General features: G+C 37.2%; 1 protein-coding gene across 8 annotated transcripts in view; it reads left to right on the top strand.

Moving 5' to 3' along the window:
* Nucleotides 1-17,398, top strand: part of dnmt3ab (DNA (cytosine-5-)-methyltransferase 3 alpha b) — a 592,789-nt gene extending 575,391 nt beyond the window's left edge. For all 8 annotated transcript variants that reach the window (XM_039748778.1, XM_039748775.1, XM_039748773.1 and 5 more), the window contains 3 exons: nt 2,783-2,852; nt 5,879-5,997; nt 8,812-17,398. In XM_039748778.1, the coding sequence (XP_039604712.1) occupies nt 2,783-2,852; nt 5,879-5,997; nt 8,812-8,953 (331 nt within the window). In that variant the 3' untranslated portion in view covers nt 8,954-17,398. The remainder of the gene's footprint in view (nt 1-2,782; nt 2,853-5,878; nt 5,998-8,811) is intronic.
* The last annotated feature ends 3,750 nt before the right edge of the window (nt 17,399-21,148 follow it).

The raw sequence follows: 21,148 nt of genomic DNA, 5'->3' as shown, positions 1-21,148 counted from the left end.
GTCCAGGTTTTTATAGCTTGTATGTTTGCTGCCCAGTAATAAAACTGAAAGTTGGGTAGAGCCATGCCACCTTCTGCCTTTGGCCTTTGAAGGGTCGCTTTTTGGATACATAGGTTGTTTTGAGTTTCAAATAAATGAGGTTATGGAATCTAATTGCTTAAAAAATTATTTATTGATGTATATTGGAATGTTTTGAAATAAAAAGAGAAGCTTGGGAAGGATATTCATCTTAACAACGTTAATTCTTCCAGCTAGAGTGGGATGAAGGGTTGGCCATTTATGCAAGTCTTGCTTAATTTTTTACGTACAGACAGTGAAATTTTATTGATAAAGAGCTTTATATTTACTTGTGATATTTACCCCTAGGTGTTTAAACTCATCTGCAATGATAAAAGGGAAGGTGTCCAATCTGATATTGTATGCTTCAGAATTCACTGTGAAGAGCACACTTTTATTCAAATTAATTCTGAGACCAGAGATCTTTTGGAATTCTGTAAGTGCTGTTAAGACTGCAGGCACAGTATTTTGTGGGTCTGATATATACAGTACCATATCATCTGCATATAGAGAACTTTTCTGTTGAAGTCCTTCTCTGATAATCCCCTTTATCTGATAAGCATTTCGACAGTGAACTGCCAGTGGTTCAATGGCGATTGCAAATAGCAGTGGTGACAAGGTCATCCTTGTCTGGTACCACGTTCTAGTTTAATTTATCTACACTAGAGACATTGCGCAAATCTGGCAGTTTAACTAAAATGTTCAAGTCAGTCAAGGTCATATAGATTATAAGTAAAACAAGAAACAAATGAATTATCCATGCATCTATTATCCAACCCACTATAATCTAACTACAGGGTCACGGGGGTCTGCTGGAGCCAATCCCAGCCAACACAGGGCACAAGGCAGGAAACAAACCCCGGGCAGGGATCCAGCCCACCACAGGACACACACACCAAGCACACACTATGGACAATTTAGAATCACCAATGCACTTAACCTGCATGTCTTTGGGCTGTGGGAGGAAACCCACCCAGACATGAGGAGAACATGCAAACTCCACACAGGGAGGACCCAGGAAGCAAACCCAGGTCTCCTAACTGCGAGGCAGCAGTGCTACCCACTGCGCCACCATATCGCCCCAAATGAATTAAGTAATATTCAAATAATCAGGCAGTACCTGTAAATCTTACAGAAGGATTTTTCTTTATTTTAACTATTTTATATATTTTAGAATATAGTAAAGACATCAGAAAAATAAAATAACAAATATGGAATTTTGGAGTCACAAAAAGGTGTTAAATCAATACATTGTTTCAGATTCTTCAGAGTATCCACACTTTGCCTTTGGTGACAGTTGGCATCATGAGTTAGCCACCTGGGATGCTTTTCCAAAAATTTTGAAGGGTTTTGTATAGGCTAAGTATCTGCTTGCTAATTTTCTTTCACTGTCTGGCCCAGCTCATCCCAAGCCATCTCTGCTGGTTGTGATGGAAAAGGGTGTGTCGTGAGCCCCAGACACCATCACAAACACACAGAGAGTCCCGGGTTCAAATTATGGCTGGTTTATTCACCATAAAAACCTCCAAAATGTTGAAAACACAAAGTATAAGTAATCTCTCTTCTCACCACCTCACTGCCCTCTTCCTTCTCCAGTCGAGTGTTGCTCCACGTCCTCCCAGCTCTGACTCACCTGGAAAAGGGAGTGTGATCCTTTTTATTGAAGACCCGGGAGTACTCCTGGTGCCAGGGCCACTGGCTGATGGAGGTACTTCTGGGTCATATGAAAGTCCTATATTCTGGAGAGTTCATATCCCTGCAGTGCCCCCCTAATGGCACCCACAGACCCCAGCAGGGCTGTGTTGCCAGACTACAACACCTGTCATTACCTGCTGGTTCCCAAATGGCAGCTGATAAGGAGGGCTGCTGCCATCTAGCACCTGGGGGAAATAAACATCCCCAGAGACAGTCCTTCCGTCCTCTTCTTCTATCATGGCCAAGGAAGGTAAGATGAGTCCATGTCTGGTCAGGATGCCTGTCCATTTATTTGGTGAGGAACCATTCATTCTGGCCAGGATGTCCATCTACCCCTCAAGGCTGTCTAATCCAGGTGCGACCCTTTTCCGTTTCTTGGCTGAGATGCCTTTATGTTCCAATGGGCCTCCCGTCCGGGTAAGGGACTTTCTGGACTCCTAGTCGGGATGCTTGTCCATCCTGTGTGCCTCCTATATGGTTTAGTTTGGGAAACTGTGAAAGCCAGGTCATCTGCTGCAACGCTTTATCGCTCGTAGTTCTTAAACAGTCTGTAGGTGTGTTTGCATACAACTCCTTTAAAAAAACACCTGTATTATTATAATCATGGGAATTACTTACCAGAACTTACTGCCCCTGAAACTGCTAACTATGGATCGTGGCACAGGCAGTGTTTCCTAAAGCAATATGGTGAGAAAAATCATTTTACTCTTTGTTAGCATTTCATTTTGGTTTGCTTTCAGGTGACAATATTGACCTTTAGTTTGGATTTTCCTCATCATCAGGGTGAATAATTACAATATTGGAAAAACTTGAAAAATAGTGATTATTTCATATTTGCTACTGATCTGTGAAAAAGATTTAATGCATAATCTGCTGATTTATGTTAAGATTTGTTCAGTTTTTATTAGATCAATGTAATTACTGTAAATAACACCACCACACAACATTATTGACAGTTAACATTGTAGGCAGAGACAGTTTTAAACAGAAAAACATCCAGGTTATGTGCTTTTTGTGAATTATTTTTTAGACCTCTAGTGGCAACAATCAATGACAAACTGGACCTTCAGGACTGTCTAGAACATGGCAGGACAGCTAAGGTAAGCAGTTCTTAGTCCTTAAGAATCCTAGAGTAAATTATGTGAATTTTCTTTTTTCTCTTAAATGAATAGGAATTTACACAGTTTACTTGAGGTCTAGTGGAACAAACTGCTAACACATTTGTAGAATGTGTTAAGTTTGACTCTGAATAAATGATTGGCCTGCATTTCATTGGTTACATAGGTTGCATTTTAGTTGAAAGTTTGTAGAGCTTGATAACACTAAAGCCAGTAACAACATTACTGAATTACAGACTGTACTGTGCATACTGTGTACATACTGTACATAAACCTATAATTATGTGGTTACTGTATAACATAGCAATCTTGGAAAAAGTTCTTTGGCTGTATTTACAATAGCATTATGATGTGACCTGACTCCAGTCTTTTTACATATACCTTTAAATTTATTTGCTTAACTGGCAGTTTTGTCCAACTTAAAACAGAGGTCCACATAATCGAGTAAACATTAGTCTGTGGGACTGTTTAAAACAAGTGTTATAGGACCCAGTTACAAAATTGATCATCACAAGTGAAAAGCTCAGAACAAAGTACAAGCTAGTTACAATTTCTAGATTACAAAAACTTATCAGTTAGACAGAAATTCATCAATCTGAAAAATATTGAGGGACTCAGAATTTTGCTTGAAGGTGAGCGGCTTGTTCCACCAGCTAGGAGCTACACATTGAAAAGAGTCTGGATTGAGAGGTGATCCTATGAAGAGATGGCGTCACCATACGCATTTCATCAGAAGACCCGAGTGGTTGAGAACAAGCCTTAGACCTCACAATTGTTTCCATATACAGTACATACTGTATATAGGTGCTGAACCTTATAGGCACGCACCAAGGATTTGAACTTAATACGTTACAGGAAGCCAGTGTAGTGGTTTGAAAAGAGCAGTGATGTGTGTAAACTTCGGCTAGTTGAATGTGTTGCTGCATTTTGAATCATCTGCAGTGGCTTGGTGACACATGCCTATACTTCTGCCAGCGGAGTTGCAGCAATCCAGACATGACAAAGCCAAAGCTTATACCAGGATTTGTGCTGTATATTTTGTTAGATATTGCGGAAGTTGTATAGAATGAATCTGCAAGACCCAGAGACAATTGCAACATGGTTAGTGAAGGACAGTTGGCCATCGGTCACCACCCCATGGTTGTGAACAGACTTAGCAGGTGTTAGTGATAATGAGGCGAGCTGAACAGAAATGAGGTGCTGAATATGAATTGGTGAAAACAAGAAGGTCTGTCTTTACCAGGTAGAGCTGAAAATAGTGGTCCTTCATCCAGGTTTCAATATCAGTGAGACAGGCAAAGTTTTTTCTGATACTGTGTGTTACTGTGGAGGAAACCAGCATAACACTGATAAGAGAAACCATGGGACTGGATGAAAAGGCCTTAATAGCAGGTGTTTAGCAAGAAGAGGAGAGGGTCTAACAATGGTCTTTGGGACAGCACCTTGTTTGCATGCTGCACCCTTGACATCTGTCCTCTCCATGTAACTTTTTTCATAATGACATGCTTTTGTTTTCATTCTCTCCTCCTCTGCTACCTCCAAGGGGTCCAGAGTGTGTTCTATAACTGAGCCTGTCCTTTTGATTAGCTTGTTGGTTTGGTGGGACTCACCTGAAGTGATGTTACCAGCCCAGCACACCATAGCATATAAAATCACACTGGCCATCACAAAGTTGTAGAAAATGTGAAGGATGTCACTACCCACATTAGTGAGTAGACAGGGTAGCAAGGAGGATCTGATTGTTGACCATGTCAAAGACAAAGAATATTTAGCAGGATGAGGACAGATGACAAATTTGACACTGAAGTGTTTTTTTTTTAGATCGGATACAGTCTGTTTTGCAGTACTGAATTCCTTTTCAATTCTTATTGCCCATATTTGATCTGAATTTAAATAGATCTGAGTTTCACTCAAGGTAGTGAAATTAGTTATTTTATTTTTGTGCATCATGCAACAAGGAAGGAGAGAACAAATGCACAGATATTGCAGTGTTATTCATTTTATTTGAAAGATCACCAGTTATTGGAATTCATTAAAGCAGTGAGCAGTCCCACCACTGTCAACTTATTTTATCCAATTCTTCACTGAATAGAGGTGGAGAAAATTATGACAGAAAATGCTACGGCATACACAGTGATGTCATAGCCTTTCTGTGCTGACTCACCATATTTAGAAAACAAGCTCTACTTTGAAAACATAGACAATTGAAAAATATCAGCAGAACAAATGTGAGGGGTCAGTGTTTACAGCTTACCTACATTTGCACACACAGCACAAACATTCCCGATAAGCTATGTATTTATTTAAATGCTCAGATTACATCTGAGCCATGTAATGTAAACACCGCAGACAGCAGGTTGGATTTCTTTGCTAATTATGATTTGAGCAGAAAATCCTGGTAGTGCAAACTCTGTCTTGGGAAAATGTTCAGAAAGAAAGAATATATAACAAAATAAAGACTGCTTGATCTATTCATTTCCTGCTCATTAACCTTTATTTATTTGTTTTTGCCGTTCAGTAGTATAACCCAAAAAAAGTCTTCAGTTTCAAAAAACGTCTACAGTAACTTTTTTTTAATTTTAGGAGAAGGCTTTGTATGGTAGCTGTTCATGAAAAGATATGTTTTTGTCATTGACTGATAAACAGAAAATGCTGATCAGAAAAGCTCAACTCAGTGAAAGTGTGCATTTTACAGAGCTGTACATTCTCAGGTCGAAAAACAGGGTATATTATTTTGTTCTTGGGTAACTAGTAGCATGAATTTTCTTCATCTCAGTGTTTCCTTTCAGTGGATGTGTAAATTGGTATTTTACTGATATTTTAGTCAACTCAGACACTACAGGTTTATCATTTTATATACATGTATACTGTATATATTTATATATACACACACACAATATGAAACAGTACTCGATCTAAACACAAAGTTGGTTTCTGAAAGTGGGACATGGTCCTGAATCACTGTAGAAGAAATTTGCCTACTATAAAAGAACTGTTTTTTCTTTCAGTTCAGCAAAGTGAGAACCATCACCACTAGATCTAATTCTATCAAGCAGGGCAAGGACCAGCACTTCCCCGTCTACATGAATGAGAAGGAGGATATTCTGTGGTGCACTGAAATGGAAAGGTAAAAAGCTGTTTTTGTAAACTGAAAAAGTACTTCGATTGGACCCAGAAAAATTCAGACTGCAGATTATTAAATAAAAGCTCCGTAAACAAAATGTTTATGGCATATTTGTACTGTACATTTTCTTCATGTTTACTTTTAGTATTTCAATCTTGCTATGCAACAATGATCATGACATTAACTTGTTTATATATATATATATATATATATATATATATATATATATATATATATATATATATATATATACAGTATATGTTTTGATCAACACGTGGAAAATATTACATTTCAGAGATTAAGTAATGATAAACTGAAATGGCAAAAACAGAAAGCTTAATAATCTAATGAAAGCCAGTTCACAAAATTAAATCAGAAAGTATGTTTCCCTTAAACTTTGAACACCAGATCTTCAACCATTATCGTCAGGTATCCTGATAATGAATGTTCTGAATATTTTTATAATATTTTAAAAACTGCTGTCATAAACAAAATTATTATACAGTTGTTCATACATTGCTTTATTTATTTTAATAATGCAGAACTTTGTATTTCTTACCATTTTACCTAAAAACAAAGTTCATATACCGACACTGCATCCTTTGTATTGTGTATTGCAAAGACTTTTTCCAAAAACAGAGATGCAGCATTATGTTGGTGACTTTCGTCTTTATCCATGGAATGCAGGCATGTTAAACATTCAGTGAGTCAGAAGGGGTACCTTCATCAGCAGTCTTGTATTCTCGATATCCTATAGGAAATATGTGGAATGCAAAAAGTTTCCTAGAAAAAAGCATTTTTAAAAGAGGATTTATGAATATTATTTTAAAACAAAATAACTCTGTTTAATTTGCTGGTGCTTTCCTGGCTGTGCTGGATGTCTTCAGAAGCACTTCCTGTATTAGTAGTGTTGTTTTAAAATGTTCAACACGATGCTTCACTTTGATAAATGATATGTATAGTATGATTTCTACAAAACAAAATTTGAATATGGCTAGTGTGTATATCGAGGTCTTAGTTCGATACCTTTTTGTTTTCTGTGTGGAGTGTGCATGTTGTCCATGTATGAGCATGCGTTTTCTTTGGTATTCTGGTTTTCCTCCCATATCACCAAATGTACCCATTTATCTTTGAATATTTCTTAGGCTTCCTTGAGTACCTTCCCATTCACAGTGGGTTTATCATTAATATTTCATTTGTTTTTATGCCTTTTTTTGCATATCTTTGTTACACAGAAATAGCCAGCTAATTTGTCAAAGGCTATGTTTTCTACAAAATATTAAGTTTTCACAAGGCAAAGTAAGCCTCCATCTATCTTGCAATTCATTTTAATATCAACACAAGGATATGCAGTGTTTGTTGCCTTTTTAATTATTTTTTAGCATCTTTTGTAAATTTCCATTTTTATATTAAACAACATACCTATATAATTCTTAACCCTGCTCACTACAGTTAAGGGTCATGGTAGGGATTTAATACTGTATATCCTAGCAGCACTGGGTGCAAAGTAGGAACTAGCCGTAGCAGAACACCAGTCAATCACATACCCCTGTCATGGACACACTCACAGTTTGGAATTGTTAATTGACTTTAACTTAAACATCTTCAGAAAATGGAAGGGAAAATGTGGGGACTCCACATATACAGCCACCGAGCTCAAGATGTTCAGTACTGGGGCAGCAGTGTTAACCATTGCTCCATTGTGTCACCGTCAGTAAAAAATGATAAACCATTTTTACTTAAAACCTTTTTAAAACTTTCATGTTGCTCTCATTGCAGCAGATTTTCTTATAATTGAGTAATTCTTTTAAAATGTTGGAAGCTGAAGCTGACAGGTAAATTGAAGTGCTAGATTCTCAAATACATCAACACACTTTTCACCTTGGTTGTTCAGAATAATTGTTGCATACATCTTTTAGTTCTACTTCGTGATTAATACTGGCTATTTAAGGTATTCTCATATCATAAATTAACAAGCATAAATATTAAATATATTGCTAAGCAAATACAGAATGACCTCACAAATCTTTTCATCAGCATGGGAAGGAGTTGCCAGTGTAATAATGTCCAATTTATCAAGATATGTATTGCGTGGACCCTAGTCTGAATCCCAACTGGCTGTAATGCTACTTGTGCTACGTTTACTTAATTTTCATGAGTCTACTTGGTCTCCTGCAGGAACTCCACCTTTTCATGAGGTGCAAAGTTAAGGTATTTGGCAATGCGATGTCATGGGTGCTCACATATGGATAATTAATTAACAGGGGCCTTGTGCCAAAAGTTTAATATCCATTTAAACTGGCTGTGGTTAAAGTTTCCTGTCTGTATTCTATTGCTGGATATGTGAAGCTTCTAAAGACAACTGGTTGCACCTTAGCCTTTTTAAGTGTTTCATAGAAAGGAAAATAAATACTTACAGTCTCCATTATTTCTTGCCTACAATCAATAATTAATGAATTATGATGATTATGTATTGATTAGAACCAGTTTAAAAATGAAGGTGCTTTTTCATAACGTCTTGTAGTTTTGGACTTAATGGCTTCCAAAAAGAAAATTGATTTTCATTCAAACACATCTTTTTAGAAGGTTTCATCAAGAATATAGGCAGGTTTAACTTTAGATGCTAAATCTTTTTTAGACTTAAGCCTCTGTTTTTTTTTCCATCTGACTTCAAGTCAACTTTATTGGCTGAAATGGCAATTTAGAGGACACATCTATTGTCCCTGCTATGCTATTGCTAATAATATTTTAATTCCTTTTCTCTACCAACACCCCATGCCCCTTCTTTCCTTGTGTGCCTCTATCTTACTTTTCTAGGGTGTTTGGTTTCCCAGTCCATTACACAGATGTTTCCAATATGAGTCGCCTGGCCAGGCAGAGACTTCTGGGAAGATCCTGGAGCGTCCCAGTGATCCGCCACCTATTTGCACCACTGAAAGAGTACTTTGCCTGTGTCTAGAGCCTGATCCACGCGTGGAAAAGAAAAAAAGGATAATTGAAAATACACAAGAACTGATATTTAACAAGGAAAAAAATATAAAAAATTTTACTCTGATTTACAACAAGAAAAAAAAACATTTAAAGTAGATGTTTTACATAACTTCTTGTATTTTAAATGTCATTCTTTTATCCTATTTAATTTTTTAAATATGTCATTTCAATTTGTAGCTATATTATCCAGTGTTTTTTTTTTTTATTTTATATTGATTTTATGTGTGCAAGCTGTACTTGAGACAAGGCTTTCTCTGTTCTTTTACAGCACTGAGAGACAATTTGTTTGAAGATAAGGATTGAGAATTAGAAAACAACGTGAATGATTTATCATGCATATATACATATATGTATATTGATGTATATATATATATATACATATTTATATATATATATATAGCTACAGTATATGTGTGTGTATGTGTATGTATGTGGGAGATTGTGTGCTTGTGTGTGTGTGTGTGCTAATTTTTAAAACATTTTAACCTGGTTTTGATTGACAGGAGCACAAGCCAGGGGGCCACAAACAATATGCCCAAACCTGCTATACAATTCCAGTTGCTGAGCCTTACTTTACCAGCACCATTACTGGTAACAAATCTCAAGTGTACACTCGTTACAGTATTTTCATGGTTTAATTTTAAAGAAAACCTTGAAAGAAACACAGTCAACAAGCCAACTATACCTCTTGTTTACAGTTAATATACAAAACATAAAGGTACTACTGTACATTAACTATTGGTGCTTTTAAATGAAAAAAATGATTGAAAACATCAGCTTCCACATGGCCTTAAAAACCTCAACAGGCAGGGTTATGATAATGGACATCATGCTAGAAAAACTTTATAAAGTTAAAAAAAGACAATGAAAGAATGCAATAATTTGCAATTAGTTACAAAAAGTAAAATCAGAATCAAGGTGCATATAATGGTCTGCCATAGCTGTGGATTTTTTTTTTCTTTGTCTATCACAACTTTTATACACAACATACTGGTGCTTTTCAAACTACTCTGGCCTTGTGAACTCAGGCCCAACACCTGTGGCAGCACAGAAAAAAAAGTCAAACCAAGTGAAAGCCAGCTATTTGTGAGGCGATGTTTTTGATCTAAGGCTGCAGTAAACTTCAATTTTGATTTACTGAGACATGTCATTTTACTGTACATCTCTTGGAGGGAGCGGAGGGGAGGGCATTCTAACCTCAGTTCAGTGCCCCCCTCCTTTCCCTCATTTTTTATTCAATCAGGTGCAGATTTCAACATGGTGCAGCTTCACATTGCAGTTCTGCCTTTTCTAAGAGTATATGCTTTTGGATTGTTGGTTTTTTTTTTTTCCTCTTTAGCTCGTCGATATATATCATTTTGTGTTATTTTTTTCCTTTTGTCCTCTTTTTAGTATATTCTGTTCAGCATTTATGATGTGAACTTTGTGATCCCTTTCCTCCCCCACTTCTTAGGGGTACACCTACAGTAGGCTTGTACTCAAATGATGTGAACGGGGGAATTACTAAATATTTTTGTAATCAGGAAAGAAAATGACTGATTTTACTTTTTACTGTTTGGTTTGTGGTTTGAGGAGTAGGGGTCATCTATGGTGCGTTGTTTAACAGCAAATCCAAGAATTCATGCTGCAAAAAAAGAAAACAATAAAACTGATAACACAGAATCCCCTATTCCTCATGCCTTGTTATATTACAGTATATTTTTTGGAAAACGTCTACTATTAAGATATGTCTTTTTAAGACCAAATTAAAAGTGCAGCATGTGGTTCAGAAGCTATGAGAAAGGAGCTTTCAAAACAAGCTGGCGAGTTCACATTGGTTTGGGGGGCCAGACACTGTTGCAGCTTTCAGAATTTCTCAAGATTGTGTTTCTTTATTGAGAATCAAATTAACACTGCAGTTTAAAGGAAAGCAAGGAAATATTACGTGTCACCCCATGTCCCTGAATGAATTGACGGGGCCGGGGAAAGTAACGCTATGTTATTTAACTTTTTCCTTTTTATCCCCAATGGGACAGTATAATCTGTAAAGTTTTCAGTCTTGTTGTCCAATGTTACAAGAAGAGAATCTAACTGACAAGAGTGCACCACCGTCTAAGGCCCACCATATTCTGTGGGTTTATGTGATATTTGCTGCGTCAGCTCCTTTCTCGCTGCTCTCTGTCCCCAACTTAGAAGTCCAGAATTTTGTACATAGAAAGGTTTGCCTGTTGTTGTTTGTTTATGTCTTTTTAAATTAGTTCTGAGATGTACAAATATGATTCTTTACTAATATATATCACAAAACTAGTAAACCTTAGATAAAAAAACAGATGAATTTGTATTGAAATAAGCTATGAAGCAGTGGGATAGGGCAGCTGTGGAACATTTCCTAGCCTGCCTTTTTATATTTATAAATTTGTTTTATGTTTGATTTTAAGAGTGGCTTGTATTGAATTGTCAAGTGATCTTAACAATAACTTGTTGACAGCTTTAAGATGGAGAAGGTGACCTTTATCACACAGCCCTAGATGCGGTAATTTGTGTTTTTTTTTTTAATTTTTTTTTTTTTTAAGAGGGGCAGTAGGTGTTTCAATAAGGTGCTAAACATTTTATCAAAAAAAAAAAAGAAAATATATTGTTAGGAGAAAATCATTTTGTCTTGACAATGACTGTTTTTAAGTTCGTAGTAAGGAAAAAGAAGCACTATTATTTTACTCTTATATGAATATATTAACAAAGCATTTTAACTTTTTACTTGAAAAAAATTAAACTATGACAGATTCATGTGTTTTAGCCTAGGCATTGCTGTAGTTGGTGCTTATCTGTGGGAAAATCATGTATTCATATTGAAGATTTAAAGGAAATTAGAAACCATTTGGTAATAACTTTTACTGTTACATATGTACTTGCTTGATCCCTGGCAGCAGTGTCTATTTACCCACATTCCATGCAACAGAGAAACACAGTGATTCTTTTTTGTTTGTTTTAGATTAATTTTCATTTGATTGTCATTTTGAAACGTCGCTTCAATATTTATTGACAACAATAATGTACATTTCACAGTTCTAAGACTCTGCAGGTAAATTTCTCTATTTCTTCTCTTGGTGAAACTGTTGTACTTCTGTGTGACTATTGATCGTGACATAGCTGTGTATGGATTATACTGTTCTGAAGGTCAAGTGCGTTCAGCCAATGTAGCAGTCAGTCAGACTCAGTCCACCTTCATCCCATTTTTTTTCAGTGCCCAGAAAGAAGAAAAAGCTCCTTTCTTATGTACTTGTGCTGGAAAACACTTGAATAAATGTATTGTTTTTGTGCAAAAAAAAAAACAAAAAAAAAAACAAGCTTCTGTCATCTTTAACTTGTCACATTTGTTTGGTTCAATTCAGAATTCCAAAGTTGTAAACTGAATTGTGGTATGAAGCAGTACAGATCCTCTCCAAGCCCCTTTTGCTAAATATGATAAGCATGCATTTCACAAAGTAAGTGCTGTTAAATCAACATAACAATTATTCTTTTACATATAGTATGTGAGGCCTGCTGGCTCTAGCATAGTGACTCCTCGTTGTTTATTTTTTAAGATATTTTGTTACCTAGTACATGGTGAGCCACATAGGCCCAAGTTCTTTATTGTAACCAGTCCACTTTGACTCCTTCTGTCACATTTGCAGAGCTCAGACGGGGGCTTTTCAATGGTCTTAATCTTCCACAGTTGTTTTTCTAAGATATTTAGTGAACCCAGCGTTCCTTCAAGAATGTCAATGTCTTCTGTCATTCTGACACACCTGTTGAGGGCTAAGTAGGAGAATGAATTTTCAAATAAGACGTCATGAATAGTGGTCATGCTATTAAACAGCTACTCTGTCCAAAACTAGTTAACAGGAGAACTGCAGTGTGCTAGCGAAATAAGAAATTCTCTTTTGAGGACCATCACATTAATGCTTAGCTTCACAACACAGGTTCATTTTTAGTATTCACAAGACAAAGCTGGGGTTATATTACAGCCAGAAGTGAACCTCAGGTTGAGAGACTTGGCACAGTGAAGACCTGTATCCTCAGTGGCTCCGCCAGGAATGATTCTAGTGGCATTAATGTAAAACATACCGTAACTAACCATACATTTTGGAGACTGCTGTGGCACACTACTGTGTGAGAACAGAGCATACATACTTGGAAAGCATACAGATGACTGAAGTTACCAGAAATTGTAATAAACAGATGTTCAACATCCATTAGCCATGTTTTCAAGAATCTCCAGTTCAGCAGCTTTTTATAAGGACAGAATGATAAATGCAGAATCTTTGTAAGTTTTAAAGTTACAGTGACATTACATTAAATGTGTTGTATAGAAAAGACTTGATTTTTCAAATTCCATATTTGTTTTTTTATAGTATTTAGATGATTTTTTTTAAAATGACTACTGAAGAAGCTTTAACAGTAACTTCAGTGTGGTAAGTACTGTAAGTGGATCATACATTAGAGGGATGTGACAAGACTAATATAAAACCTAAACTAGTCCACCTATATATCAACAATAATACATGTAAGTAAATCAAGTAGAGAAATTTCATTCATCTTATCATTAGAATGATTTGCACAAATAATTAAGAATGAAAAATGCATTCCACTCACCATCTAATGAAAAGCAGTTCTTATTTATACACATTTCTAGCCACAACTGAGAAAGGATCAGCTCAGTCAATGGAGAGCAGCAATGACTGCAGCTTTCACTGTAGCTTGTTGTTCTGTCAGCTAGGCAGCTTGTCTCCTAGTTTCTGCATTCAGACTGAGAATAATGAATATTCTTATTAAATAGATGTGACTAAAAGCACCCCTTCGGAGAAAACTCATAATAAAGACCTTTGATCAATTTAATACCTTTATTGAATTTTAAATTCACAGATTGCTTGCAGAAACAGGAAAAAAGACTAAGAATAGTGACTAATTACAAACAAATCACAGACATTGCAGCTGCCACCACTTCTAAGCTGAGCAGATCCGAACACGGAATTACCAAGTGGTTACAGGTGTTACCTGCAAGATGGATTCACTGACAAAAGCAGGATTCAGCCATGGTCCTTAAATACATTTGAGGTTCATGATTTTGTTAGCAAAACACCATTAACAGTTTGTCTTGATTTGTTTAGGTGACTTTGTTTTACTGTCAGTCTTTGAAGTCAGGCATCTAATGAGCTTATTGTTTACTTCTGTTACAAATTTAAAAGACATACATAAAATCCACTAATCAAAAGAAATGGATCCATTTTCATCTTTCATCTTCTGCTTTGACGTTATTTATGTGAATGTTTGTCCTCCCATAGACATGTATGTTAAGTTTGCCCCCAGACTGGCCTAATGAGTGAGGGTGGGATCATGTATGAGGGTATCCTGTGGACTAACATCCCGTCCTTGCTCTATTCGCTGCAGGGGTAGGCTCTGGCTTCATGTAGTACAGTACTCGAAAAACTAAATTAAGCAAACGGATGAATGTTTAAGTTTTGCTCCTAATGAAGAATGACCAAATGCCAATGTAAATAGCTTTGCATTCTCCAGAGGTGTCCCCTGTGTGCATTCATCATCAAAAGATTACCTGTAAAAGAAAGCCCTCAAAACGTTAAGGTGTGGCCACAGGCTGGTTCAGTGTGGCAATGCATCATGGCTGTTTGTGGAGTTCTCATGATCTCCCAGTGGGTTTCCACCCACAATGCAGAGACATGCAGGTTAAGCTAACTGATGACTCTAAACTGGACTGGTCACATTGTGATTGAGTGTTTCTGAGATGGGCTGGCAACCCACCCAGACTTGGCCCCTGACTTTAGCCTGGTGACATGAAGATAAGCTTTGGGTCCCTGTGAATGGACAGAAATCTTAAAGAGAGGTGTACACTTGTCTTTTATACAGGGCTCACATTTCTTGTATTTTCATTTAGTTAAAGAAAAAAACGGTGTTTCTGATTATAGGCCAAAAACAATACAAAACGAAACTAGCAGACATTACTTAAAGGCAGAAGCTGGCAATGACTGGCATCATAGATGTAAGGTGTAGTTTTAGACCAAGCTGGAAAACTCCCATGTTAGGAACTGTTTTTAAGATGAAAAACTGTTGATACAATATAATTTATCACAAGTTCTTCATGCATTTTTATGTTTTTGTATACTAAACTTTATTTCTAGAGAGTTCAAACAATAATGAAATTAATCGAGATTGATTATTACCAATTCTGACCATGTCCACTTACGGTGCTCAGCTTTATTCCTGTAGACAGCTGGCTATGCTGATTTTGATATCGCTTGTGTGTGTGTTCGTGTTCGTGTGTGTGTGCGCAAGGATCCTCCATTGAGAGCATGGCAGCCTGGCATGCCGTTTAAAGCAATAAGAAATGACAAAAGCTAACTGCAGCTCTCAATTTACAAAGACCGGTCTTGGAACACTCCACAGGTAAAAAACATTTTCCTTTAAAATCAAACCTAAAGAAACATACTTGCTACTGGAACTTTGAAAGACCTGCGTTGTGGTTTTCGTTATTATGACATACATTTACATGCATAATTATACTCTTTAAAATGCACTTGATATTAAAAAGTACTCATTTACTACACTGAATTGTTGTAGATCTATTCTGTATGTGCTATCCTGTTTCCCAGTACTAGTAATAGCTTTTTATATTCTGAACCATCTACCAAGTAAGAATCTTTTTAATTATTTCATTGTTCAAAAACAAATAAGGCACAAAGTAATAGAACAAGTAGAAAACATTTCCTACCCTAACACTGCAATAAAAAAATTATCTGCAATAAAAAATGTTATTTTAACTTTAAATTGGCTAATTAAGGATTGTAGAGTCTAATGTAGAAGCTGGCGTTTTATAGCTCAGCTCTGGAGCAGAACCTTGTTCTAGCAAAACAAACGACATCATGATAGGAATCAAGAACATAAAATTATAATGTCAAACGTTATTAAATCAGGGAATGTATATTTCATGATGAGCCGTCTGAGCTCGTGCAGTTGTCCCCACATTAACCTCCCTTCATGTCCCTTCACCAGAGATTTTTGTTTTAAAGTTTCTGTCTTTTGCATGTACTGTACGTAAAACGCGACATAGTGTGCAATAACAATTTCAGAATGAAGCTCAGCATTAGATAATTTTATTTGTTCTGACCTGTCAAAGAAGTATTGTTATGCTTAGCAAGTAATATGAATTTTCACTTTTTATTCTTAGTCGAAATGTAATACAACTCCAAATATTATTGACATGGATGAGACATAACTTAAGAGATCCATTAGGGTGCAAGGTTACATGCAATAAACGTTAAGTGCATAAAATGGAGGGCTGCATGAACTTTGCTCCACTCCTTATTTTTATTTATTTATTTATTTAAATGGAAATCTGCAGTGTATACAATGGAAGTAAATTGTGCATGCTGAGCCACATATTTCGCCGTTTCTCCTTTTATTCTTCCCCCTTGCCTTTGCATCAGTTACCTCATGACTGGGTGTAGTGAAAGTCGTTACCTTTTTGTACAGGATAAACATTGTTGTGCTATCAACTGACAAAAGTATAGTAAAGCTCTTATGCAGAAGCAAAACTACTTGGTTGTTTTGTTTTTCCTAGTCTGGCACAAGTTCTTGTGACCTGTTAGCGTTTGTGAAAGTATAGACATGTAAAAAGGGTTAATCAGCTTAGTTTAATTCAGTAAAAAGTGAAGGAAGTTGAAGTGGACTTTGCAGCAGCTTACGTTAGCCACACAGCCCCTAGAACATGCTTAGCACTGCTGGCATCATCTGAGTCCAAATAATTTATTAAGGTGCTAAGGTTTTAGCTTTTTAATTTAATTTTGTTTTATTTTAGCAACATTTTAAATATACTGTTTGTATTCATATTAATTTTTATGAAATATACTTAAGAAAATGGTGCATACATTTTAATGAACATGTGGTGCACAGTGTAGTTTCTAGGCTTTTTCTCTCTCTTTCCTGTCTGAATCATTGACATCATTTGCTCCAGCAATGCTGACCAGGACAAGCAGGTCAATATACATTAATGGACAGATACACCGTACTGTTTCTGCCAATTCCTCAAGTGTTTGTCCTGGCTACAGTTTTAGTCGGTGATTCTGATCTTGTAGACACACAAGGATTTGTGTTGGCACAGACAATTCTTTCTGAGCCGAAGCCCTTGGCATTTCCTAATGAGCGAGCAGCACATCTTCTGTGTCTGATAGTGTTCCTTTAGGTCTCCGAAGGCACTGTGTAAGATTTTGTTTCAATACCTTTTGTGTTTATTTTGTTCAATAAGCTCATGATGTTCTGATATTTTATTTTTTGTTTTGTTTTGTTTTTTGCATCAGTGTGCAAAGTCTATTTATCTATTTGTTGTTCTTTGTCTTTCAATATGTGACTTGATCTAATTTTCTATGTTATTAAACTGATAATTTTAATTCATTCATGTTATGCCTTTCATTTATAACATTCTACTTCTTCTTTGTGTCTTTGCTCATAGGATTAGAAGACTTTTATTTCATAAAAACTCTCTTTAACAGTTATTTATTTAGCAATGAATATATTTAAACGCAACTAATATTTCTAACTGATAGCACTGTTATTCTGTTAATACTCATCTTTAACTTTAAACATTCCCTCAAAAGCACTTGCAGACATACTTAGTCTTTTTCCATTGGAAACTGAGACAGTCAGTTAGCTGTCAACATCAAAGTTGCAGGGGAAACCATTGACTGCCAGACATTCTGACTTCCATGGTTAGAAAGATTCATGCTTTGGATGAACGAGCCATGAACATTTTGGAAACTACTGGAGTCCTCTGCATTTGTCTAAGTTAAATTTGCTGCTCTAAACTTGCTTTGTATTTTAAGCATTTTGATGAAATGTTACTGCCTCACTGCTCCGGGGTCTGAGTTTCAATGCCGGCTCGCTCACTTTGAGGGGGAATTTGAACTTTTTCTCCATGTCTGCCCTCTATGGGTAAAGAAGAAAACAAAATTAGACCAACTTTGATGGTGTGTGCGCTTGTAATATCCTGACAAGTATCAGGGAAGATAAGAAGATAGAAGTCTGCTGAAATTTGATTTCTGCAGTATCTCTGTGCCTGCCAGGGATTCAGGTAAAAATGTTATCGACCACTCTTTGATTTTACTTCTGGCCTCTGTCTTGGGCTCTTTTGGGGGCTTCCTCCACCGAATACATTGTTGAGAAAACATTTTGAACCTTTTAGAATATTAATCTGTCCCTCCATTAACTTTACCTTGGTCTTCATCTAAGTCTCCATAACTGGTTAAGAGTATCTGTCTAAGCAAATAACAAAAAAAAATGCAGCATTGATCATTGATCCTGTGACAGGAACATGGTCAGAACATCTGGCCAAAAAATGGCTTCTTCGGGACTTTCCTTGTGAATAGGATTTAACATGGCAGAAACTGTTGATAGTCTTGATCCAGATAGTTTTAAGCTGCATTAGAACACGTCTAGCACAATTTGAGGAAGACTCTGTTTTGTATAAAGCTGACTACACTCACAAGCTGACAATCTGGTTGTGCGGTCACGTTCACATTCTGTGTGTAGTTGCAAAGGCCCTGCTGTAGATAGCTTGATATCATCTCTTTTCTTCCTATTCAGTTTACAAATCTCATCAGGGATTCAGTGTTCTCTCAAACCTTTCAAGGATTCCAGAAGCTGTTCTTTTCACACGGCCACACTTCATGATTGCTTAGTGGGATGGATGGATGGATGGATAGACAGATAGATAGATAGATAGATACAGTACTTTATTAATCCCAAGGGGAAATTCACATACTCCAGCAGCAGCATACTGATAAGGAACAATATTACATTAAAGAGTGATAACAATGAAGGTATAACAGACGGACAATAATTTTGTATAATATTAACGTTTACCCTCCCCCTTGGTTGGAATTGAAGAGTTGCATACTATGGGGGAGGAATGATCTCCTCAGTCTGTCAGTGGAGCAGGACAGTGACAGCAGTCTGTCGCTGAAGCTGCTCCTCTATCTGGTGATGATCCTGTTCAGTGGATGCAGTGGATTCTCCATGATTGACAGGAGCCTGCTCATTGCCTGTCGCTCTGCCACAGATGTCAAACTGTCCAGCTCCATGCCTACAATAGAGCCTGTCTTCCTCACTAGTTTGTCCAGGCGTGAGGCGTCCTTCATCTTTAAGCTGCCTCCCCAGCACACCACCGCGTAGAAGAGGGCGCTCGCCGCAACCGTCTGGTAGAACATCTGCAGCATCTTATTACAGATGTTGAAGGACGCCAGCCTTCTAAGGAAGTATAGTCTGCTCTGACCTTTCTTACACAGAGCATCAGTATTGGCAGTCCAGTCCAGTTTATCATCCAGCTGCACTCCCAGGTATTCTGTAGTTCTAATGTAACTTTTCATTTTCAGCAGCTCCACTTGCCCATCATTCGCTCATAGAAAATCCTTCATTTTGTTGGTCTGCACACCACTCATCTCCAGTGTTTTATTTCTGCAGGAATCATCAACACTGATGGATGCCTTTTTAAAAGTGGCCTGCAGATCCTTTGCCATAACTCTGTAAAATATTATTATTATTATTATTATTATTTTGGTTTCCTTAAACGGTCATCATGGACTCATGTAGTTATTTATTTGCTTATTAATTTTAACATTAGCGTGCTGCTCCTGGAAAGATTGAGATGTTTTCACAGCACAGTAGTTGGTGTAAATTAATATATTACCATAATTCCAGCCACATTAACTTACTAATAAATAAAAGCAAGTTTTATATACAGGCATATTTTGTGCAACCTTTCTCTGAAAGAATCTCTGAAAGGACAGAGATAAAACCTGGGCATTGGTTCAAGAGCTCCGAGTGTGCCCTTCTATTTCAACAGTAACCCATAAGCTTCCCGTCAAGGACCACCGGAGGTAAACACTCCTGTGCAGTGCACTGGTTTTAGATTCACTCACGTAGGTACACTCCTGGAATGTTGAACGTGTCTTCCATTTGTATACTGTTTGCTGGAGGATCGACTACATGATACGATAACATCACAGTCAAAAATAATGACCTATTTCTCCTAATGTCTGCATTGTTAAAAGATAAAATCTGCAATTTTCACAAAATAAGACATCTGGAGCGCTTACTACCTAATCTGAGGGGAGGGTAGCAAGTGAAAAACACGTCTGGTCATTATGAACACCCGATGGGCCACCAAAGCACCAGCCGTGTTTCAGTGTTAAAGGTATTTCCAGAGTACTAGGGTGTTGTACCAAGTTAGCCATTATGAATGTAGAGAAAAGCCGAGCAAAATGACACCTTTTATTGGCTAACTAAAAATATTACAATATGCAAGCTTTCAAAGCAACTCAGGCCCCTTCTTCAGGCAAGATGTGAGTTATGCATCAGGCACAACAGCTCGGAACACAAAACAGGAAATCCAAGTGGGATCCAAATACTTTAAAGCCACAGCGATATTCACTTGGTTGCTTTCACCGTGCAAACATCCCATTTGTATCTATCTATGAAGCTGTCCTCAAGGCCTAGATGACCACCATGAATCCAACAGGAAGTTTGGACTCGGATTAGTTTCTGCGATAAATCTTCATTAAGCAGGCAAAAAACACAGGAAAACGTAGCCTGTCCCTGAGAATGGAAGAGCGAAGGACAAGCAGCCAGTAAAGGGAGGAGACCTTAACTGTGAAGGTGTGCCAGGCGCAAGGGTACTACTACTACTACTACTAGGATGGCGCAGAGCACGGGAAGTTACTGAGACAGCAATCAGAAAAGAGGCAGAGCTGCACTGGCACTTGGAAAGGTGTTGCATGTGACAGTATAGGATGTCCTGCAGGTAAGTTCTGTGCTCCATAAGCGCATTAGGCAGGTGGCAGAGAACTAGCGCAAGAGTAAAAGATGGCCAAAGTTGCAGTATGCAATGCTCCCCCATGACACAGCTAGGCAAATAGCTTAGCAACTCAGTGGTCATGCCAGGCCCCATCTTAAAAGATGGAAGTAGTTAAGCAAGCAGCAGATGGGGGCATCTAGCTTTCTGACCCAAGAGAAACTGAGAAATCAGAAAGAATTTTTCACTTACTATGTTGGGTAAAGATTTCAAACAGTTATCAGAAGAAACCATACATCCCCACTCAGGTACGTTTATTGGTTTAATAATCAATATTACAGCCATGAC

This window comes from Polypterus senegalus, chromosome 3, assembly GCF_016835505.1.
Source record: "Polypterus senegalus isolate Bchr_013 chromosome 3, ASM1683550v1, whole genome shotgun sequence".
In the NCBI taxonomy this organism is placed as follows: Eukaryota; Metazoa; Chordata; class Cladistia; order Polypteriformes; family Polypteridae; genus Polypterus; species Polypterus senegalus.
This window is presented reverse-complemented; position numbering and strand designations above follow the sequence as displayed.